The sequence below is a fragment of the Pelodiscus sinensis genome, chromosome 6 (assembly GCF_049634645.1).
Source record: "Pelodiscus sinensis isolate JC-2024 chromosome 6, ASM4963464v1, whole genome shotgun sequence".
NCBI classification, from domain to species: Eukaryota; Metazoa; Chordata; order Testudines; family Trionychidae; genus Pelodiscus; species Pelodiscus sinensis.
This window is the reverse complement of record NC_134716.1, coordinates 108,878,728-108,903,431: the sequence shown is the minus strand read 5'-3', so window position 1 is coordinate 108,903,431 and position 24,704 is coordinate 108,878,728. Positions and strand designations below refer to the sequence as shown.

Here is a 24,704-nt window from a genome sequence, read left to right as displayed (position 1 = left end):
CATAACTCTCCCAAGCAGGAGACAGATCTGGAGCAGCCAATGCAGGAGACTTAAAAGTCCTGGATGTTGGCAACTTAGGTTTCAGCCTACACTCAGTTTGCAGTTTGAATAAAGGCTCCAGACAAAGTGCACAACCCAAATGATGCAGAAAAAGGTAAGAGGCTTTTGGCAATAACTTTAAGCTTGGAGTTGGAGAGGGGCTGGGGAGGGAAGGAAAAATCCCCATCTGTCACTGAATCAATCCCAATATTTTTCAAAATCACCTGGATCTCTTCACTGTGCCTGCCTCCATACACTCATATGCAATGCTAATCAAGCAATCAATCTGCAAGCGATTAAAGCAGGCATGTCCAAAGTCCGGCCCACGGGCCAAATGCGGCCTGCGGTTGGATTTAATACGGCCCCCCGCTTCTCCCGGATCCCCGGTGCTTTTTTTAACTGGCGCGCTCAGCGCGCCGCTTTGGGCCGCCGCCGCGGTCCCAAACCCTGCCCCTGCACTCCGCTTTGGGGCTGAGAGTGCAGGGACAGCCCCCGCTTCCTCCCCCTCTCCTGGCTCCCCGGCGCTCCTCTGACTGGCGCCGCTTCCGGCCGTGCCGCCGCCGTCCATGGCGGCCGCTGCGGTCCTAAAGTCCACCATGTAGGGCACGTCCGCAGCCCCGCTCCCCCGCTTGGCTACGGGTTCGCCCTGCCCCCGGGCCGCCGTGAGGCCAGCGTGCTCTGCGCTCTCCGCCCGCCTCTGACCCTGCAAGCCCTCTACCTTGGGGCTGAGAGTGCAGGGACGGACTCCGCAGCTGCTGAGATCAGGGACGGACTCCGCAGCTGCTGAGATCAGGGACTGCCTTTGAACCAGACCTAGCCTATGTACTGCAGTCCAGATCTCAGTTTCACCCTTCACATTAGTGTAGGCAAGTTTTTTTTTCAATTGAGATGAATACATTGTAAAATCTCAGTTAATGTCAGTTGGTCTAAATCAGTTATAAATATATTTGGACACAACATGTATAGTTGGTGTTATGTCGTTTGCCGTTTGCAATAAACTTTGCATAAAATAGTTAATTTGCATTTAATTTTAATGGTTCAAAGAATGTCAGGCAAAATGGTCGGCCCTCACGCATGTTCACTTCATCAAATCTGGCCCTCTTTGAAAAAAGTTTGGACACCCCTGGATTAAAGGTATGGGAACAGGTTTCATACGGCAAGAGATAATAAAGATTGGACTTTTCATCTTGGAAAAGAGACGACTTAGGGAGATACAACAGAGGTCTATAGAATCATGAATGGTGTGCAGAATGTGTCTAAAAAAGTGTTATTTATCCCTTTTCGAAGCAGAGGAACCAGAGATCACCCAATGAAATTAATAGGCAGCCGGTTTGAAACAAACAAAAGGAAATACTTCTTCACAGAACACACAATCAACCTATAGAACTCTGTCGAGGGGCTTGTCCCCCCCTTGGCTGTGCCACAAAGTCAGGGCAACCCGGTATTTGCACTCTTTGTCCAGTAAAAAATAAAAATCAGAGAATACCGGACATGTGAGATGTCCGGTATTCTCTGATTTTTCTGGCTGCGCACCGGACGGAAACCTGGCGGGGGGAGGAGGGATAAGGGCTGGGAATCCCTTGCCCCCACCAGGCTTCTGCGCAATCACAGGCTCCCAACACCGATCACGGCCCAGAGTCCCAGCTGGGAGGTGGGGCCGCGATCAGTGCTGGGAGCCCCAGCTGGGAGGCAGGGCTGCGCTTGCCCATCTGGCCCCGTCAGAAGGGGTGGGAGGACTGGCTGGGAGAGGCAGTATTTATTATCCAGCACTTTTTTTTTTTGGTGACAAAATTTTTTTGCCAAGTTGGGTTTTTTTTTTTTTTTGCTTGACCAAAATACCGTGTGTCCAGTATTTTTTGAGGGACCATCTGGCAACCCTACCTGGAGGGGCGGGGCCTTCTCAGCTAGCTGGGCCCGGGCTACTCCCTGCCCTTCAGTACGGGGCTGGTCCGCCCCGTCACAAACTCATAGTCAGGGGATGCTGTGAAAGCCAAAACTATATCTGGTTCAAAAAAAGAATACATTAATGAAAGATAGGTCCATGAATGGTTAGTAGCCAAAATGGCCAGGGAAGCGACCCCATGCACTGGGGACTGGACAGCAGAGGATGGATCCCTCATTCCCTCTTAAGCACTTGGCATTGGCCACTGCTGGAAGAGAGAACACTGGATTAGATGCACCATGTGGGTGTTCCTATCTTTCAACTTCCCATCTAAATGTATTCATGCCTGTTTATTCCTCTTTCAAGGAATGCCCCTAAATTATGAGCGGCATTCAGGACTGCTGCAACTTTCTGCAAACGCAACTGGAATGCAGAGGCTACATGTTGGCAGCTACACTTTGTACAGACTACACAGGCGGGCAGGCTACCAAGAACTCCACTACCAACTGGTCTGCTTCCACGGAAGTTCAAGGTCTCAACCCATAGCTCCAAAGCTGCTCACAAGTCAGAGCTCAGCTACATAAGCCAGTGTTTCTCAAACTGTAGGTCGCGACCCCCAGGGGGGTCGTGAGCAACTTGGGGGAGGGGGTCGCAGCTGGATTTGGTTTTTACTTGCAACCCCATTCTCTGGGCCACAGAGAGAGGGAAGGCAGCAGAAGCCAGCCACTGGCAAGCAGCGCAGCGTGGCTGGGGCCGCAGGACTCCTGGAGCATGGTTCAGCTGCAGAAGGTAACAAGGCGGCGGGAGAGTGAGGCTGGTGCCGGTGAAGGAGCGGATGCGCAAGGGGCCAGCCGGGGCACGGTTCCCGGGGGATTGAACTCTTCCCCAGCTTGGAGAGGGTGAGGTCCCTCAGGCAGCGGGCTGGGGGATTGGGTTGGGGTAGAGGACCCAGAGGTAAATAAGGGCATGTGGGGGTCAGAGGAGGAGGCAGAGGAGACACCGGAGAGGAGTGGAGGATGGAGAAGAGGAGGAACCAAAGGGACGCGGAGCAGAAAAGAGGCACAGAGGGGGGAAGGACGTTGAGGACTGCAAATGCCTTGACGGAACCCCAGGAAGGCAAGGAGTCTGGTGAGAAGGGGGGAGGAAGCGACCCAGGGCAGTGCGAGGGGGGCGGGGGGTCACACAAATTCATTTAGAATTTTAGGGGGTTGTGGTATCACAAAGTTTGAGAACCCCTGACATAAGCAGTTGCACCTATCGCCAACCTGAAGAGCTGCTGCTCCCTGCTCTTGGATAATGCTGCTCAAAAAACTCCGGTTGAGATACCTGGAAACCATAGATAAAGAATTCTTGGCTGAGGGGCTCTGGCTATGGAACAAGCTCTGAGAGCATTTTAGGCTGATCCAGAGTTAATCAGCTTTAGAGCATGCTACAAACACCTCCTTTTTGACAAACATTCCCTCCATGATCTGAATGACGGAAAAAATTACAGAAAATAGAAATATAAGCAGAAGCGGAGCAGGAAACACCATGAAGTCCACTAGGGACCTCCCTCTGGAGAGTTAATTAACCGGGTAAGTGTTTAGATATATGGCAACTGGCACCATAGAAAACCTGGAGAAGTTGCTCCCTTCCCAAGAAATAAAAACTGTGCGGGGGTCTTCATGTAGAGAGGGCATGAAGGTGCCTTGCACCACCCCAGACACGGAGGGAATCCTTTGATTTAGCACCATTACCAAAGCAGTCCCTCCCTGTGTTGTTTCCAGAGGAGACCAGCTGCATATTCAGGTTTGCTTCCTTTGGTGATGCAGACACTGGCAGGCTTTACTAGAGGGCAGATCTGGAAGTAACCCCTGCTGGCCCCACAGGGTGCAATCTGTATCTCCTTTGAACCCACCATTCCCTAAATGAACATGCTAGAAACCTCTGCTCTCATGCCTGGCAAGGAAATCAGGAAGCAAGACAAATGTTTTAACCACTGGAACCACCCTGGAATTTTCTGAATAGGTGGAAATGCTACACAAACAACTCAAAGCCTTTAAAGGGGTCTCCTTAAGAATGCTTGGTCTGTCACTCTGCTGAATGGATGCATTCAATAGCAGGCCTACATAACAGAAGTATGATGCTTCACTTTTTAAAAGTGTGACAGGTGCAAACTCAGATTGATCTTGATTTGTATGTCAATTTACTAAATCCCTGTATTTCTGCAGTGGACAAATTTTCAGGTTGCATCCAGCTAGGTGTGCAAGCCTTACATTTGAAATGTATCCTGGCATTTGGGCACAAGATTAGTTACAGCATATCTAGATACCTGTGGATGACTGCACAGCACGCCAAGTGAAGAGGATTTGGGGTGTAATTTAGCTACCTGCACAGGAAAAGTTAGGGGAAAAATATACTGAGGGCTAGCATAGGGTTGCCAGGTGTCCGGTATTGAACCGGACAGCTTGGTATTTGGCCTTCCGTCCAGTAAAAAAATGCAGAAAATACCAGACATGTAAAATGTTCGGTATTTTCTGTTATTCCCAGCTCAGGTGTCTGATGGAAGGGCGATTTGAGACATGCGGCGCAGCCCGGGCTCGCTGGGGCGGGAGGAGGATGGAGCGGGCCGGGAATCAAAGGGGCCATAACTGTATTTCGGCCCCGGTCAGTCCCTTTTTTTTGTTCAACTACTTTTGTTGTTTTTTTTTTTTTTCCTCAACAGAATTTTTTCCCTTTTTTGGTGGGGAGGAAGGGGAAGAAGGGTTCAGTATTTTTTGTTAAACCATCTGTCAACCCTACAAGTATTTCTTTGTATGCTACAATGATTTCTTTAGAAATCAGTGCCAACCCCTTACCATTCTCATTCAGACCTACAGTAACAATTTGCTGCATCCATGGGACAGAAAGGAAAGAACATAAACCTGCATTCTACAAGTTATTCAAGACAGGTGGAACCTCAGAAGACATGTTGCTCTATGCGGGCCTTACAGATTCACCCATGAGAGGTGGTTTTCAGGGTTTGGGCATTATGTAAGAAAAACAGATTCATATCCACACTTCCAATTTCCACTTGGCTGTTAAAAGTGATTTTTAAAATTAAGGACATTGGCAACGCTCTTTTAAATGGACAGAAACTAGAAATTGCTTGTGCCATTAGTCTCTGCTGGGAAGCCACCACTGATAGACTCCCTCTTGGCCCTAGTGATAATGAAATCCATCCAGCTAAACCAACCTCTCATCCCACTTTAGATTGGCTATGTAATGCTTCTTCACCTTAAACAGTTTTTTGGACTGAATTAAATTCAATTAATAATAAACATTTCTGAAGAGGTTAAAAATCCCATAACACTCTTGTCCTATTTTTGTTTCAGTATTCAGAACTTTGAAGACAATATTAAAAAGGATAATGACATGTTTGTATGCAAAATGTTATTCAATCACCTGATGTCTCTCCATAGTATTCCAAAAAAGGCTTTGGTCCCTGGTAAACAAAACAGACAAACATGGAACGCAAGCAGTGTGGAAGTCTGCTTATTGTGTTTACAGTTTATCATGGTTTTCTCTAATAAAGAGCTCCTGTTTAAGATAGATTGTGATTCTATACATGATGACAAAATAAAGGAGCTATATTCTCTATTTTTAGGGGAACTCTTCATTAACATACTAAGGGCAGAACAACACAGGAAGGAGTCTTTATGCCCAGTCACAATTTATGAATAACTCTGCTGAGAACATAAGAAGATCTCACTTACACCATCAAAGCCAACAATTGAAGGATACACTCCTATGATAATTTTTGCAATAACACTTTGGAATTAGTTTTAAAAACACTGTCTCTTACTGAGTACATAAGCATGATATGTAATACTTTGGTATCTAGTATCCTTCATACCTGAATAAAGGATCTAAAGCCTTATGTACATATTATGTGGGCTGTATTTTTTCAAGCACAACATGTTTAAAATATAATTTAACTGATCCCAGCTAGGGTTGGATTGTATACAGTTACAAGAATGTGGCAATAAACAATCTGCAGATGTGATGAAACAACATTTATGCTAACTTCTTGTGCCTTTATTATCTTTATGTTAATGTCCGCTAGACTGCAGTGCCATGATAGCATCCATTTCATTCTAATGTCATGAGGAGGTTATTTTTAAGTTGCTAAAGGCAGTTCATTTCCACCAAACCTGGGCAATTATCCAAGTGGCCAAGAGAGAAATAGTTGGCTACTACATCTGCTGCTTTGTGGAAATAAATCTCATTCACAAAAGAGGAGGGGCATGGAGACCCTGCACGGCAGATAAAGTATGTTTCCATTACTGTACTGACTTTCAAACATTTTACATGGAAGAACCTAGGGTTGTAATTCTTGACGTATAATGGGTATCTTAATGTCTTCCATTTGGTTCTCAAACTCAACCAGAGCGTGAACCACATCTTCTCAAACAGCCTGTCACCTAGCCACCACCTCCTCCCATTCATGACAGCACAGGCTGCTTTCCCCATCGTGATTATACAAGATCCCTGTGGCAAATGCAGTAATGGTTCACATGGAGGAGACACAGCAAGAAAGAATCCTTTTAACTTCTCGTAATGTGATGCAGCAGCTGGGATTACTTGGATACACCAGGAATACTCTCATGAAGGGAAACTGGATTTGGCCTCTAACCTAAACTTTTTTGCAGCCATCTCTTCTCCAAACTTTTCACTATGTTTATCCTAAAAATGTACATTTCCCACTTTGCTTTATTCACTACGAGCTCTGTTGTTAGTCACAGGCCTATCTGTGTAAGCGTCACAAAGGGGCTGGTCTGGCACATTAGGAGGTACTGCTCCTCAGGAAGGCAACTGCCTCCTGGAGCAACTTGGCACACACAAGCTGAGTGCTTCCAAATGAGTATAGCATTCACAGCTGGCAATTTGACTAGGTGTTGCTAAGGAGAAGCAGGACCAGGGCCCTCTGGGGTGACTAGTGCCTGAGGTGATACTATGAGTAAGAAATTGCTGTACCAGAAGAGTGCAGGAGTTACAGCTGTGTCTGGCGCACGGCTGCAACTCGTGAAGCCTTATTGTATCCCTTCCCCAATACACCTCTACGGGGCTGGCCATCGTCCGACCCCAAATCTCTTTATGCTCTATTTGTTCTAAGAAAATCTCTTCAGTGTAAAGTACATTATTTATAAAAATGTTTTTTAGCTGTAGCAATTCTGTTTACAGTTGTGTTTCAGAGAATTTCTGGAATTGCAATGCCCTAATGGGAATGAACACAGGACTCCTCTGAGTAATTAAGGTCCCTCCCCACACACAATTAATTGTTGAGTTATGCTTCCTGTTTCTTTGCAGTGCTAATGCTGTCTCTGAAATATCTGTTGCAGTGTTTCCAGAAGAACTTTTGACCCTCGTATGTTTTTTTAAACTTATGGCATTGTTATCCTTTTCCTTACTATACTCACATGGCTAGAGGTAATTACATATGGGGTCTAGAGAGACTCACAATGGGAAATATCTGAATATTCCTAAGGCTCAAATAAAGAACCAGGATGAACTCATCTCTATACATTACATTCACAAAACAGGTTTATTTATCCCTCTTTTAGATGTGTGCCTTGCCAAAGTCATAAGGTGGATTTTGGCACAAATAAAGAAACCCAATTCACAAAGAAGAGACATTTTAACTTTTAACAAATGACATCCTGTGTCTGTTGCAGCAGGACTGTTTGATCTCCAGAGGCCGCTGCGATCTCTGTACACAGTACGTTTACAACCTTGAATCACAGCAAGCATCTAAAGCCGAAGCAGGGGGCTGGACTGGATGACCTTCTGAGGTCTCTTCCAGCTCTGTGGTTCTATGATTCAAACTTTACCAACATGTATGAAACAAGAATGGAACAGTCACATTGCTGGAGTATTTCCCTGGTCCAGTTTCTGGCTGCTTCCTAGGCAGCTGTACAGCCAGGAGATTTTGGTAGGAAACCTCCCACACTGCTACAGATGTGGAGTCAAACAGCAGAGGCTCACATAACCAGAACGACTGAAGTGATCTTTGCAGGCTTTTATGTGGCTCCCCCACAGCCATAGTCTGGCCTGGCCTAGCTCCCAGAGAGAATCCTGTTACCCACTGGTTCTCCTCAGACCATGGAGATTGTGGCGCTGTAGACCTGGATTTTGGCCCCCATATGCATGCACAAGTGAAGAGTATTTTCTCAGGGCTCTGCTACTGGCCTGCTATGTAACCAGCCTTGGTCAAATAACTTCCCTAATCTGTGCTTCAGTTCCCCCACCTGTAAAATGGGATGATAGAAAATGCTATGAGATCTACCGCTGAAAAATGCTATATTGCTATACCAAATGCTAATGCTATACCAAAGTTCTACTCCCTATTCTTATAAGTAATAATAATAATTATAATAATAATCTGATTATCATCACCATTTTGTATTTAACCAGATAACAGCACCAGACATTAAACACAGAGGTCAGAATTTCAACAGTGACTATGACTGAGTTCTCCGATTGAGTTGCCTTAATATGCCAGATTTTCAGAAAGTTCTAAGCAAGCCACCTCTGAAAAAAATCAAGTCCCATAAAGGAGTCTGAAGTTGGACACCTAAACACTGACAGAGCCAAAATCATCCTTAAAATGTGAAATTCTTGCCAAAGTTATTTTCCTCTTTGTGATATTTCTTGGGTCTTTTATACATATACCCACAGACACACACACCAAATAGAAATAATATTTTACCTACCTCTCCCCACTTATATACAAATAGGTAAAATTAATATAAACACCACCACCACTATCAGACTCATACTTTTTTATATTAAAACCCCAACATTGATTTGGGACAATTATAACACAACATGGCCTCATCTCAACATTTTATGCATGAAGTTAAGGATCGTTTTGAGTGAACCATTACTGAAATAAATGCACTTTCAGGATCTTAATCTAATCCTTTTTTTCTGGTCAGTAGCACAAGTTTTATTGATGCTAGAACTTGAAGAGATGTTTCATGTTAAATGGGCCTTTGCACAGCCAGCCTGGGTACTAAAAGAGTACCAATTAAACTGTATTTATGAAAGTTCTGCTTTAATGCAATATAGCACTTGGATTTTAAATAAGCTACAAGAGTGATATTTTTGTTAAACCACAGACTTCAAGTGCTACTGAGCTCTTCATTTGTGAGCTACAGAGCTCCTTCCAGACTGACTACTACAGTACTTGGCTAGAAATATCAGGAACAAAGCTAAGAGAGCAAGATCACTCAAATCTAAAGCTATGTCTATACAGCAGCCTTCTTCCGCAAAAGCTTATGCAAATGAAGCACGGAGTAGAATATTGCCACACTTCATTTGCATAATTAATTAGCAGCCGTTTTTGCGCAAAACCCCCTCTTGCACAAGAGTCGTTCTTTCTGAAAAAATGAGAAAGAACGGCTTTTGCACAAGAGGGTGTTTTTGTGCAAAAAGGAGCAGTCTACATAGCTCCTTTTTGCGCAAAAGTCTCTTGCGCAAAAATGGCTGCTAATTATCCAAATAAAGCATGGTGATATTTTACTCTGCGTTTCATTTGCATAGGCTTTTGCGGAAGAAGGCTGCAGTATAGACATAGCCCTAGGGAAAATCCTGACAATCCAGCACTTGAGTAAAGGTGAATTAAAAAAGAAATCTGTAGCAACCATATTTAGTTCAGTTCCAACGTCTACACTTTGACATTTGGCAACACTCTTTTGAATTCAGATATACCCTAATTATAAACCTCGTTTATAATGCACAGGAAAGTTTCATCAGATTTTTCAGTTCTCAAAAATGTCCCATCAAACTGCAACATGCCCTGAAAACAATATATCCTGTCCTTTACTAAGTATTTTGTCTTGTTCAGGGTATCTGCACCTCATCTGCTACATATTGACAGTTCTACATCAGGGTTATAAGTAAGGGTGCGATTTTCAGCAGTGACCAGAACTGAACTAACTTCTCTCACTGAAGTCAATGGGAGCAGAGACAGGACAACGAGGAGTCCTACCCAAAAACCTTGCCTTACAATTTAGTAGCATCTTTCAAATCTACATTAATAGAATCATAGAATACTGAAACTGAAAGGGACCTCAAGAGTTCATCAAGTCCAGTCCCCTGCCCTCACGGCAGGACCAACCACTGTCTAAATCATTCCTAATAGATGTCTGTCTAACCTGCTCTTCAATGTCTCCACTGATGGAGAGATTCTACAACCTCCCTAGGCAATTTATTCTAGTGTTTAATCACCCTGACAATTAGGATGCTTTTTCCTAATGCTCAGTCTAAACCTCCCTTGCTGCAGTTTAAGCCCATTGCTTCTTTCAAACTTGTTAACTTGAAATCATATTGATGTGATGAGTAAATACATACTTTTGTTAAAATAACTCCGAATGCAGCTAGAGCTGAAAGAGACTACAAGAGTTTATTAGTCATGCATGATTAGTTTCACTGGTTTCTCCCCAACTTTCTCCCCCCCCCAAATTCATTGTCTTCCCCCTCCCCCATGGTCAGTTTACCCTTTTCCTGTGTATGACCTTCTTTTACATATAGCAAAGGAGGAGAGAAAAATATTTTAAAAATATAAGAATCTGTAGCTGTAAAGCTACAAAAAAAATGGCAGGGAGACCCCAAAACAGGTGTTAACCCTTAAAATGCTTCTTTTTGGTCAATTTTTTAAAAAATTGACCAAATGTTACATTGGTAGTATTCCTCCTCAAGCCCCCACAAGTAGGCAAATGCCATCATCTCCTTTATAGGTGAAGAAACTCAGGGTCAGAGAAATCAGATTTGGCTCAAGTCAGTGACAGAATTGAGATTCAAACCTAGGAATCAGGTCTAGAGTTTTTGATCTCCCAAATCTTTAGTAATATCCCTGTGACAGGGCGGCGGGGATCGCGTGCCCTAACCCTGCGCCCTGCACTTGGGCGCCGTGGGGCGCAGCCACCAGGAAGCCGGAGCGGCTCTGCCGAGCCTGCTTGGTGGCGATGGCTGGCGCAGGCACGGGAGCCTCCCCTGCACATGACTCCGGGGAGGACCCAACATCCCAAGGCGCATGCGCCGGCATCCCTGGCCACGGGCGCCGGGTTCAAAAGCCGAACGGCCGTGAGCTCAGGGGGAGGAGAGGCGGAGACCACGCCGAGCAGCGTGGCGGCAGGCGCAGCCGTCAGGGAACTCTGCGGGACCAGCAGACGCACCAGGACTAGCAGCAGAGGACACCCTCGACCAGAGAGGGTGAGTCTTGCCAGCAACCTGCTGAACCGAACGCGGCCGGCCAGAGCCGAAGGGGTCAGAGGAAGCAGCCCAGGACGGGGTCGGAAATCCCCGGGGACCGGTGAGTTGCGGCCGTAGCCCCCCCAGTCGGGTGGTGCGTTTTGGACACCCACCCTTAGGGTCCTGGGCTGAGACCTGGAGAGGGGGTGGGCCCAGGTCCCCCTCCGCCCCAGTCGGTAACCGGAGATAGGTCCCCTTTGGACGGGGCAAAACGTTACAAATTCTCCTTTGGACGGGGCAAAACGTTACGAATTTCCTTTTGGACGGGGCAAAACGTTACACCCCCATTGAAGTCAATCAAAGGGGTGACATTGATTTTTTTCCTTGGTTTAACACCATCAAATCTAATTTCTGCTGTAATTGTTAGGCCAACCCTCTTCCCTTATATGCAAACACTCTCCATACTAAGTTTGTATGAGAAATACAAGACAAAAAAGCAACAAACTATTAAAAAGCAAAGAACACAAGAATAAAAAAGTAAATACATTTTAAAAGTCCCTGCACAAGGTAAACCAAAAAGTCACTGTCATGTTGATGAGGAGAGCTGTGCTTTAGACTCTGTCTAACCCCTCTTGATGAGTGCATTTCTCTAGGGCACATCTTGGATCTCCACTCTCCTCTGGATGGAACCACATAGTACAAACTCTCTTTGACTGGGTCACTGGGCATCAAGTTAACCCAACAACCCCAAAGGTGTTTGACACCTGTAAGCCCTCTTCATTGGGCAGCCTGGGACAACAGATGATTAAAGTGATCCAAAATCAATTTCTTCAAAACAAAGAACTATTCAGCCATCCAAAGGAAAATGGCAGAAAGAACAAAAGGTTAAAACAAATGTAAGACCTACACATATACTTCTCCTTACCAAAACCTTACTTTTTCCTTGCACGCATAAGTTCCATTCCGTTCAGCCCAGTTATCTCCATCTCTGGGCTGGCAGAAGCAGATTGTCCTGCAGCATTCCTTCTCTGCTTCCTTCCTTTCCTCCCGGGCTGTGTCTAGACTGGCCAGCTTTTCAGGAAAATCAGCCGCTTTTCCGGAAAAACTTGCCAGCTGTCTACACTGGCTGCTTGAATTTCCGCAAAAGCACTGACTTCCTACTGTAAGAAATCAGTGCTTTTTGTGGAAATACTATCCTGCTCCCATTTGGGCAAAAGGCCCTTTTGCGCAAAAGGGCCAGTGTAGACAGTTCAGATTTGTTTTCCGCAAAAAAGCCCCAATTGCGAAAACAGCGATCGGGGCTTTTTTGTGGAAAAGCACGTCTAGATTGGCCCCGGACGCTTTTCCGCAAAAAGTGCTTTTGCGGAAAAGCATCCATGCCAATCTAGACGCTCTGTTCCAAAAATGCTTTTAACGGAAAGCTTTTCCGTTAAAAGCATTTCCGGAAAATCATGCCAGTCTAGACGTAGCCCCTGTGTCTCTGTCAGTGTCTCTTCCAGGCAGCTGCTAACAACCCATTCAATCTCCTCTTCTCTAGCCCACCAGCATCCTCAAAGATTTAATATCTCCTGTGGTCCTGGCTTGGACCTCAGAATAGTAAAACTTGCCCTAGATACATTTGTATCTGCATCTGCAAAAATGAGCCAGGGATTTCCACATCTGCAGATGCTGACAGCCGTAGATATAAAGCGGATATCTGCGGATTTGGAGGGCTCTAGGCTGGCAAGGTTCCCTCTAAGTTGTGCAGAGGGTCAAATATAAAGCAGAAAAAGAAGGGTGAGGGGGATGAGGGAAAAAACCCAGTCAATGAAAGTGTCCATGCTAAATGAAACTAATAGGCTGGTTGATACTTAGCTTTTGATGTCATTTGGGTGTTGACTATAACAGTCCATCCAAGAGATGTGTCAAATTTGCACATGAAGGCCAGTTTTGTGATTGTTCGAGTCCTTTCACATTTTTTATTTCAGCCTCTGTAAATCATGGCTCTTTTACAGCATTTAAGTACAGAAAACTATAACTAAAATCTGAGAGCTGGTGATGTATGCTTGCTACATGTTTTTCATAGGTAACTGATATTGGACTATATTTTCCTTGGGCCTGTACCACCGTAGGGATTAAATCACAGGGTTTTTACCAAATATGGAAAAAAATCATTGCTGTATCTGTTAGGGATGTTAGAGTGCACATGACTAACCATTTAACTGATCAGCAGATGCAAATTGGCTAATAGTGTCTGTTACACTCTACCTCCTGAGAAAATTTCAGCGGTTATACAGTTACCCTATTATAGGATATTTAACATCCCTAGTATCTGTAGAAATACTGTGCTATTGGGAATAATGTTATACAGGCAGTCCCCGGGTTACATGGATCCGACTTACATCGGATCCCTACTTACAAACGGGGTGAGGCAACCCCGCACTAGCTGCTTCCCCACAGCAGACCAGGGAGACGCGAAGCTAGCGCCACCCCCAGCAGACCAGGGAGACGCGGAGCGGCTTTTCTCAGCAGACACCTCAGCTTGAGAATAAAGGATGAGGGAAGTGAGGTGTGGGAGAATAAAACTGAGCTCTGGAGAAATGTTTGGCTAGAGTTTCCCCTACAATATGTACCAGTTCCGACTTACATACAAATTCAACTTAAGAACAAACCTACAGTCCCTATCTTGTACGTAACCCGGGAACTGCCTGTACTGGCATCCTGATCAGCCTCCGGGCCTTTTAAATTAAGAAGCAAATCCTCCTGGCAAATCCTAAAAAGGACATGGGGAGGCCCTGTATTCTGCAGAACAGGTGTGGTTTTACTACGCAGAGAGAAACAGGGCAGAGCAAAACTATACCTAGAATTGCACACCACAGAGCAGCACTCCTTGGTAGGCTGCAGAAAGCCCAATGAAAAGGGAATGCAGGCCCTGGGTGTAATTTGTAGGTCCACAACTACACAGTCCAAACACAGGGGCCGGGCCAGGCCAGCTGCAGCAAACCTGCAACTGGAGTCATCACAGAGTGGATGCAAAAAAATGTTCTGCATCCTTTCCTGGATAAGGTGGAGGGAGGATTCTTCTTACTTGCCCTGAACATAACAGGATGTGGCCCTACACAACACCATTAACTTAACAATCATAACTCTGATGGACCAGTTTTATACATTTGGCTACTATAATGATAGTAGAAAAAAAACCCACATATATTTCACTATTTTTCCTGGTTTGTTTACTTGGCTCATTTGCAAGATATGTTTCACTGTTCCCACAGTCAACTTCCTGTAGCATGTTTGAGAGTCTCTCACGCTGTAACAAGAGAAGGGAAATAGAACTTTCAATAGCACTGTGAAATGTAATTGCAAACCATTAACCTGTGCATGGAGGATTCATGAGCAGGGAAGTAGTGTTGTTCCTGTGACTTTCTAGGCATCTGAAAGTTAGGCCATGTCTTCACTCCAGTTAAGACCAGCCAAATCAAACCCAGAGAGCACTACCATAGGCAGCCAGTACTCCTGCTCTTGTGAAGAGGTAAGAGAAGCCAACAGGAGCCTCTGTTCCCATCAGACTCCCACTATGGGATGGTGGGAAACTCAAATCAAGGTCTTAACTGGAGAGAAAACATGGCCTAACTTTCAGGTGCCTAGAAAATTACAGGAACAACACTACTTCACCTGCTCATGAATCCTCCATGCATAGGTTTATGGTTTGCAATTACATTTCGCAGTGCTATTGAAAGTAATGAACGTAGCTGGAGTTGGGTATCTTGATTTGATCTTCCCTTTTAGTGTAGCCCTGACTGAAGTGAAGGTCACTGACCACACTGAGTGTCAAGAGTTTGGTTATACAAAAACGGAAACAAACATACCACAGACCAGCCATTTCGATAGATCTCTCTCAGGTTCCACTTAAAGTGAATGGACCATAGTTTAACTACAGAAAAACACCTTTGTACTCATGTGTAACTAATGGACATAAAAAATTACAGTGCTATTTTGCACAGTCCTGTTATTAATTCCCCAGTCCTGCAACACAGAAATACAAAGAGATCATGATCATAAGTCAAGCACACCATTTAGTTTTCTGTAGACCATCTTTGCCATAAAAGAAGCACTAGTTTAATTAGGATTTTTTACACAGACGAAAGGTTACATTTTCAGCTGTAGGAGCACATGCATTACTACAGATCAAAATCAAATGAAGTAAAAAGATTACCAAAGGCACACTTACAGCAACCTGTGCTTCAGGAGATGCGCTCACTCCTTTGGCTTCTTCATCCTCTGGCTCTTCATTCTCTTTGTTATCAGTGCAAGAGGCAGCATCTTGGACTGAACAGGTGCTAAGTAAGTCAGGCAAACTTGTAGATGGATACTTCAGAGACTCCTCTTCAGTCCCTTCCTACAGGGCACAAAATAAAAAGCAGAGTATGTATCGTTCAGTGTACCAGTCAAATACTTATTGAAGCGCTGCTAGAGTAGACTTATTCTCCTAATAAAAACTTAAGCAAATTACTCATTTTATCAATGTAATCCAATTATATATTTCAATGAGCTGAAATTTCAAGTTTCAATTGTAAAAATTAAAGTTTCCTGGTCGCATTCCCTGATTCATTCTGAAGGTTCAAGAAGCTCAGTGAACCTTCCAATGAACATGGAGGGAAAATAAAAACAGAGTTCCACTTAATTTTGTGTTTACACAGACCTAGTCATTACACAATGGACTAGTCCATGTCATTCAAAAAATGCAAAAAAACAGACCAAGGAGTATTCTAGGCCAAAGTTTTTCAAACTTTTCTTCTCTTTTTGACTTAGTTTAACAAAATTGTTGATGCCCACAACCAAACATAATTTGACTAGAGCGTGGGCTCCGGGGTGCAGATGAAGATGAGAGCTTTGGGGTATAAGAATGGGCTCCTGCTTTGAGAGGGGGAGTCATGGCTGGGGCAGGAGTCAGCAGGGCTCTCAGTCAGCAGTGCAGTGGGGATGTTAAGGCAGGTTTTCTGCTTCTCCTAGCACCACAGACCATGCTATGCCCCAGAAGCAGCTAGCAGCAGGTTCCCAGCCAATGGGAGTGCAGAACTAGTGCAGGGGCAGTGTACAGAGCCCTGTGCCTTCTCCCTCCCCCCTCCTCTCATCCCCACACCTAGCAACCAGGCCTGTTTCTGGCCACTTCTGGGGTGCAGCACAGTTTGTGGTGCCAGGACAGGGAAGAAGTCTGCCTTACTACCCCCACTGGCCACCTTACCACCCGGCAGCAATGAGACCCAGTGCCTGACATTCCAAGACCCACAATCCATAGTTTGAAAAGCACTGGTAGACATGACATGGCCTATGCGTGACTTTGTTTACACACAATTTCTGTGCCCAGGCAGCTACTTTACTTAAGGGTATTTTGAGCTGTATTTTGTTGTTGTTTTCAGGTTTTCTTGGTTGCTTGCTTGTGTTTTTACCCAAATAGCTTCCAATGTGGACACAGTTATACCATACAAATGTACTTTATACTAGTATTATTAATTCCCCTTCCCATCCAGGAAGCAGCTCTGCTGGTATAAATGCTGCCACACATTTTACCACTTTAATTATATCACCATTGTTAAATTGAGTAACTTTTGCTTACAGACAAGTTTCATGAGTTTTGTAGAATTCAGACATCAGGAGGCAGATTATAACATGCTCATAGAAATATATACACAAATACACACATTTACACCACATATGTACAGTGGTGATATGAAAATTCCTCTCACAATCTTTTCAGTTCAACTCAGTCCAGAACCTGGAACATTCAGGCCTTGGCTTTTCACTCTCTTGCACACTTTCCCATGCAAATAACACCACATCATACAGGGCAGGGGAAAGTCAGGCTATCATTCTACTGTATCTCTGTCAAGAAAACTCCAGGGCTTGTGTAGCCTTTTTTTCACACAAACTAATGTCCAAAGGGATCTCACAGAGCCCACTGCACTTAATTTATTTCTTCTCTTGAGTCGATTAGAAATCTGATCCTCAAATATGAAGGGACTACTATACCAAACAAAGAAAAGATTTATATTTTTCATTATTCAGGCTAGCAAATCCTCTTCCCAGGAATGTGAAAACTGAATCTATAGAGACTGTGCGGACACCAAGTCTGGCTAGAACTCAGACTGTTTTATGTTGCAAACATTCCTGTTGATTGTATAGATGTAATTGTGGCACAAGTGGAAAAGGAATTTTAAGAAGGAATTCATGTAGGCTGATATGCCATCTTTGGAAGACAGCCTAATAGTCTACCTGAAATGCCAATATGTCTGCATCTATTCAAAATATGTTATCTTCAACGTAAAAATTGGTGGAGTTAACTGTAATCCTGACAAAGGATTCTGATCCTCTTCAATGTGTAATTAAAATACTATACAAGTTTTAAGTTCATGCATCTTGGTTCTTTTTACTTGAAAGCCCTGGGACAATTTCTCTTCTTGATAAGTGGCACTAGAAAGAGTTACAAAAGAACATCAGAAAAGATTAAGCCTCTCTACTGTATGTACAATTCAAATCTATATCCTGCCTACTTAAAGAATCAGCTAGATGAGAAGAACAGTGACCACCACATTTTGGCATATGTTTAATGCTCAGCATACATGATGATCCACATCTCTAATCTCTCCTACGACGAAGAAAGACTATGCTCTATTAATAAATTAGTTTAATTTTTTTATTTGCATGAACTGTCACATCATATTAACGGCAACATTTTATTTCAAGCCACTATCATAAACAAAACATGCAAACATACAGAACACCTAGAGACTTCAGGCACTTAAATACTACAGAAGTACATAGAAATATGAAGGATACCCTAGAATCGAGGTCCCTTTCAGTACTATAAGAGGTCTTCAAGTCCAGTCCCAGGTACTCATGGCAGGACCAAGCACCGTCTGAGTGAGACTTTAAAGAAGCTGCTTTATTCTGTAGGCTACACATTTTATGATTATGCTGTTTGTCAGAAATGTACAGAGAAATGCATAGGTATGTGCTAGGATTGTACAAGTAAATGAGCTGTCTCGTATACACTGTTTATTTGCCATGGATTTATTGTGCATGTGCAATTTTTATATCTGTGCATGAAAATTAGATGCCCAAATGCACGCAGCCAGATTATTGAAAATATGACCTTGTTTATGTTTGGTATATTCTCTCTCTCACACTCACACTCACTCTTCCAACAATAAAGAGAATGAGATACAAAGTTACTTACCCTGCTAGCAACCGCAAGCTCCACTAGACCGGTAGCAGATCTCAGAATAGCCACAGCTTCTTGATGGGAGAGTCCAACCAAAGACTGACCATTGATCATTAGGAGCTCGTCACCAGACGTCAATCTACCATCCCTATACGAAAAAAAGGGGGAAACATTCTGAGTCTAAGTAAGGGTTCATACAGTCAATCTGTGTAAAAAATTTTAGATTAAGCATGCAGAAAAATTAATAAAGCATGACTCAATATGATCTAAAATGCTTCTAATATTTGTCATTTTATAAGTCCAAGAGCTGTCCCAATGTAAATAAGTGTTTTTATGAAAGCCCTTTTTTGACTTCTGCTAAAGTGCCATGAACAGATCAATCAAACCTGCACCGCCTTGTGAAGGAACAAGCATAACATTACCTGTGAGCAGAGCCTCCTTCCTCAACATGCGCAACAACAATGCCATGAGGGGATCGCTTTGAACCTCTTCCTCCTGTAATCTGGATGCCCAGCCCGTCCGTTCCCTTCATCATGTGCATCTTCCATATGCGACATCCTTCTCGCTGAGAGAAAAGGTTTAAAGAGCCCTTGAATTGGTATTGAGATAAGAAAATAGTGTCCTGAAAATAACTAGATAATTAGAACTCTGTTGAACAGGGTGGAGAGAAAGTAGTGATGAACACAGGCAGGACTATCTATGGGTCTGATTCAAAGCCCACTGCAGGCAATGAAAAGACTGCCAGTGATTTCAGCCTGGAATCCATCCCCAAGACTTGTGTCTCGTGCATGAGTATCTAGAGCTGCTCACTGTGGTCCTTTGTTATCCACTCTCCAAGGTGAAGGAAGCGGAGAAGAGAGCAGGTACTACAGACCAGAGGGTTGGTGCTCAAGTCAGTTCGCACTGGTGAGCACTGAATTAATTTCTCAGACCTGTACAGAAGTGTTTTTGCCCAAGCACAGGGCTGCAGCCGAGTGCTAGCACTTTGCTGCTACACTGTTTCTATCCAGCAAGACTCAGCAGCCTGTAGGGCCAAGGACTTAGTCCAAAACCATTTTAACTTCAAGTCAGAAACATTTTGTGGAATTGTAAGCTGTGATTGAAGGGCTGTGAGGTATCTTGTATATGGAAGAAAACAAGATAGCATGGATGTCATGACAACATGCGTGTCCACTGTACAGCTGTGTTTACCCTTCTAGAGGCACTTGCTGTACTCCCGGTACTAAGAAACAACACCTTCGGATTAACAACTGCAGTTCCTAAGAGCCCATGATTAGTGCTGCCAAGGGGGGAGACACTCTTGATTGTAAATAGTATGGGTGTGTCTAGACTACAGGGTTTTTTCAAAAAAAAGGGGCCTTCTTTTGAAAAAACTTCCCTGCATTTGGACTGATGTCACGTTCTTTCGAAAGTAAACAAAAAGTACGCAGCAGTTTTTTCTACCATGGAAAACCTCGTTTTACGAGGAAGAACGCCTTTTTTTGAGAATGCTCTTTCAAAAAAACGTGCTACGTAATGCAAACTGTGCGTTTTCAAAAGTACTGGTTGTAGTCTAGACGCTCTTTTTTGAAAGAGGCTTTTTTGAAAATATCTTTCAAAAAAAGCCTCTTTCGAAAGAGGCTTGCAGTCTAGATGCAGCCCATCAGAGTAGAAAACGCTTACTTCTTTCAATTGGCAAACAAACAAACTGCATAACACTCTCAGAATGAGGCAGCACACAAATGAATGACCTGGCTGTGAGGTGTAGACAATGCCCTTTGAAAGGACTGGGATAGTCCTCAGGCTCTACCAAACCCAAAAGAAGAGTTCTGAGATTCCAACTGAGCCAAATGAGGAAAAAACCATGTATAACAGCCCCCCCCCCCCCCCCCCCCGGGGAATCTTACACAAGAGTTATTGAGGTTATAATTACATCAGAATCTGTGCATTTTAAAGGCTTGGAAGCAAAGCAGAAATGCATAAAACTGTGAGATAACTTTTCTCAGCTTGTTGAAGTCACCCAGCTGGGCTTTATTTCTTAAATGTCATCTCACTCTCTCTGTTCTATTTCTGACTTACCCTCCTCCATACACAGCCAGCGTTTTCACAGTACTGTACACAAAACTGCAGTACCAATCAATCAATAAATCCATCATCTGATCACAATTGCCATTTTGCCAAGACAGGGAGGGAATAAGGAGTTAGGGATAGGGCATTTACCTGGCTCTCCGTATCCCCTGCCACTCCCAGGTGTGTGTACACACACACACACACACACACACACACACACACACTCCCCCCCCCCCCCCCCATGGGAGTTGCGAGGAAAAGCCTCCACCAGAGTATGTTCCTGTGATATTATTCCCCCAGGAGAGGAGGGAAAGCAGCAGCATGCAGAACCACTTCTGTCTCTGCCTGCCAAACACCATACCGCAGGGGATCCTGAATTAGGGACACCCAGAGTACGGAGGTTATAGTGTATTAGAAAACAGCATATATTGCAGTCCTGCAATCCTGGTCCAGAATGGGAAAGTTTTACAGTGAAGTTTCGTAGCATGAGCATTTTCATCCCATTTCTTATTCTCTTTTAACTGCAATGTAACCTCAATGGCAGTTTTACATACATCAACAAAGCAAGGTCAGACCAGGTATGTGTGTAAATGGGAATGAAAAGGAAAATAATGACTATATCCTATAGATTCTATACCTTTTAGCAATCCGTGGTAAGGAAAATGCATCTGGAGAGTTGGAAAATGTAGTTTAAGAGCTCAGCCCTGAAAACACTTGAATCTGGGTGTAACTTGACTTCAAGTAGGTGGCGGTTTAAATTAGACTCCCCTGAGTAAAGTTATATACATGTGCTTGGGTGTTGGTAGTTTGGATCAAAAGCATTAACAAATCATGCTCTTCTGATTACATAATAGGCCATAATAGATTGAGGAATACTTTGAAGTAAATTAGAGTAAACTAAAGAAAAAAATTTTAGAAGACAAGAACTGATGTCAAGTACATTTACCATCTCTAAAAGTGGAGCTATACAGTTCCAGCATGGCTTGCATCATAATAAAAATAGTTTAGCAGAGACATTTAAATTCTCCCTTTAACCCAGATTAAGCTGCAGAGAAGATAATTTCAGCACAGGCTGCATATCTGAGAGACCATGTAATTATATTTTAGAATCTTAGGGTTTGTCTAAACAATGTCACTCAGGAAAATTAATCCAAATTAACTAAAGGCATGAATTAAAAATGGATTAGCTAAACTACATTAACCGTGGAGAGTTAATTAAGACAAACGTAATTGAGGTCACTTTAATTCTGGATGAGAGTGTCCACACAGGGATTTAAAGACCTTATAGGGGCAACGCTGGCCCACTGTAGCTGTGCTGTTGTAAAGTCTCCTGTAAAGCTGCTCTATGTTGGTGGATGAGAGCTCTCCCATTGGCATAATTAACCCCCCAAAAGTGGCAGAAGCTAGGTCAGCAGCAGAGCATCTCCCACTGTCATCACATTATCCATACTGGCATTTCTGTTTGTCAATTATATGCCAGTCAGTGGTGTAGACATGAAAGTGCTAGTGTAGACAGTCTAAGCCACTTTAAATTCACATCTTTGGTTGATTTTAATTAACTTTCCTTGAATGTCCCCATGTAGAAATGCCCCTAGTTGCTAATAAAGTTTAACATTACTATCATAACATTTTGTTGAATGATTTGCAAAAGTTTTTGGAATACACAGAACTATAATATGTAGTGCCATAGCTTGCATTCCTAAACATCTTGCAAACTTATGCATAAAAAGTTCAGAAATTAGTATTAGCTGACCTGTTCTCAGACACCTAATTTAAACAGCTACATGCTTTATGATGGCAAATGCCAAGATTTTGTTACTCTCAGTCAGGATGAGTGCATCTTTATGCCACAAGTATTTGTGTAACCCACACACCTAGGCTATGTCTACACTGGCGTGATCTTGTGCCAGAGATATGCAAATGAGGCTAAGCGTGGAATATCGCCGAGCCTCATTTGCATATCTGAGCCACCATTTTTGCGGAAGAGGCTCTTGCGCTAGAAGGAGCTGTCTACACTGCCCCTTGTTGTGCAAGAAAAACCCTCTTGCGCAATGCCACTACGCTGATTATATTTAGGAATAACAGCATTGCGCAAGAGGGTTTTTCTTGCACAACAAGGGGCAGTGTAGACAGCTCCTTCTAGCGCAAGAGCCTCTTCCACAAAAATGGCAGCTCATTAGATATGCAAATGAGGCTCATCAATATTCCCTGCTTCGCCTCATTTGCATATCTCTGGCGCAAAATCGCACCAGTGCAGACATAGCCCTAGTGTGGTTACTGTGCAATGCAAGTGGTACCTAGACCACAGCAACAGGTAAGCTCAAGAGACCTCTACAGCATGGGCTGGGAGCCAGCTGACTTTTAGCTCAGAGGGTTGAAGCTCCTATACTCAGCTCCAGAGGGCCCAGCTTCAAACCGGCCTGGTGGCAGTTACATATGCACTGAAATCAACAGGACTGCATGTGATGTATGATGCTATTCAGCTTGAGGAAGGGTGGCTGAATCTGACTCAAGCTAAAATAACAAAACAGACTGATGATGTGTGCAAAAACAATTCCCTTTATTTTTCATTAAACTGTTTTCAAATGTGTGGCCTTCGAATTCTATTGGCTGTCTTATATGATGACAGGATCATGTACTTGTCTCCTCTTGAACCAATCTTTTCAAGTCAACACTTCAAAAATGGCTGAAGTTAGGTGCGACTGAGGCATCTAAATAACTGCATTGGGACCAACTAGATGCTCTGCACTTTCGAAAACCAGACTACTTTTTTTTCCTAGCTTTTAAAAAATCTTATGACTCCCATGTCCAAAGATTTAGGGAAAACTCCAGACGTGTCAAGAGTAGGATGTACTGCAGTTTAATGGCACTGTGCTAGTGTTTAGTATAATCCCTCCCATAGACAATGCTGGATTTAAATAGCAGTCACTATTACTTAATGGTTCAGCCACATTTACTACTTGATGCTTGTCAGTTTCATGTGTTCATTAAAATGGCTTGTCACTTTCTAAATCAAATTCTGTTTAGTTAATTGTCGCCACATTTATAAAAGGTAAGAAACTCTCCCCATATCCTTGTACCCAACCAAAATGTCAACAGAGCCAAAGTATTTCAAGTGTTCAAAAGAGCCAAACTAGAAAAACCACAGTTTATCCAGCCTGATCTCACAAGGTGAAGTCTAGTCACTGACATTGAGGTTTTCAGTATTTCAGATTCATAAATCTTAAGGCCAGAAGGGATGAGTAGATTATCTAGTATATTTCAGCCAGTTACCACTGTACTGAGGCCAGGAACTTGTACACTGGCTAAAGTATAGCTTCCAGAAAGTGATTCAAGCTGATCTTCTGTATCAAGAGATGGAAAATCCAGCAGTTCTCTAGGTAATTGGCTCCCATAATTAATCACTCTCATTCCCCAGGATGCACTTACTCTGTATCTTGCTTACCTCCTTCAGTTCACACCTCATGTGAATGGGCGAATATATTCTAGGATAAAGGGAAAATAGCCCAAATTGCATCCTGATCATTAAGTGGCTAACATTTTTCTGTAATTGTTTTTATAACTGTCATTCTCAGGTGGTTGAACTTCTTTTCTAACTTGGCTCTTCTCAATGTACAAAGTGTTTTGGGATCGGATTTTCACTTGCAGATCATAAACTTCAAAGTGCATATGTTACGAATAATCAAACTGCGTTTATAACAGTATTAATATAGTTCTACAACTAATTACATGTGAAAATGGGTCATCTTACATAACAGAATGCAAGTGGGGACAGAGTTTGTTAGTTTCAACGTAGTCTCTGAGGGCCATCTTTCTATACTGCTGCACTTCAGTCAGTCACTATTCAGAGCAAGTCTTCATCTGGAATTGCTCGTGTGTTACAGATCAGGAAGGAAGTGCATCGCCAGCACTCTCTATGGAAACTTGCTTTGTGCGTGTTCTAAGCACATGATATTAAACATTTGATTTCATAAGTGCTAGATTCCATCATTAATAAAACAAAAGGGAACATTTTTTTTTCCACTAAAATAAATAAAATATGATAGACCCTTTTCACTACTGCAGCTAATTGCGAGTGAGTTTAAAGAGGTTTGGGTTAATTTGAATGTGTGGTGCTCAAGAAGCTACAAATCTATGTACAAAGAACCCTGCTTTGAAATCTTAAAGAAAAATTTGGCAGCAGAAAGATGTAAATAAATGGAAACAGAAATGCAATATATGTAGTCCACAAGCCAGACAGCAAAATGGAAAATATAAGGGAAAGAAGTCTAAAAACAGCAGCTCAGGCCATAGCAATTGTTTCAGCAGACCCTTTCATAA

The 24,704-nt window shown here is 43.3% G+C and overlaps 1 protein-coding gene across 6 annotated transcripts in view; it reads right to left on the bottom strand.

The window, feature by feature from the left end:
• Positions 1-24,704, bottom strand: part of PDZD2 (PDZ domain containing 2) — a 309,904-nt gene that overhangs the window by 54,355 nt on the left and 230,845 nt on the right. For 5 of the 6 annotated variants that reach the window (XM_075932594.1, XM_075932596.1, XM_075932595.1 and 2 more), the window contains 3 exons: positions 18,758-18,900; positions 18,351-18,483; positions 15,345-15,512 (listed from right to left, as the gene is read on the bottom strand). The exons of the other annotated variant lie outside the window; for it this stretch is intronic. In XM_075932594.1, the coding sequence (XP_075788709.1) occupies positions 15,345-15,512; positions 18,351-18,483; positions 18,758-18,900 (444 nt within the window). The remainder of the gene's footprint in view (positions 1-15,344; positions 15,513-18,350; positions 18,484-18,757; positions 18,901-24,704) is intronic. 6 annotated transcript variants of the gene reach the window in all.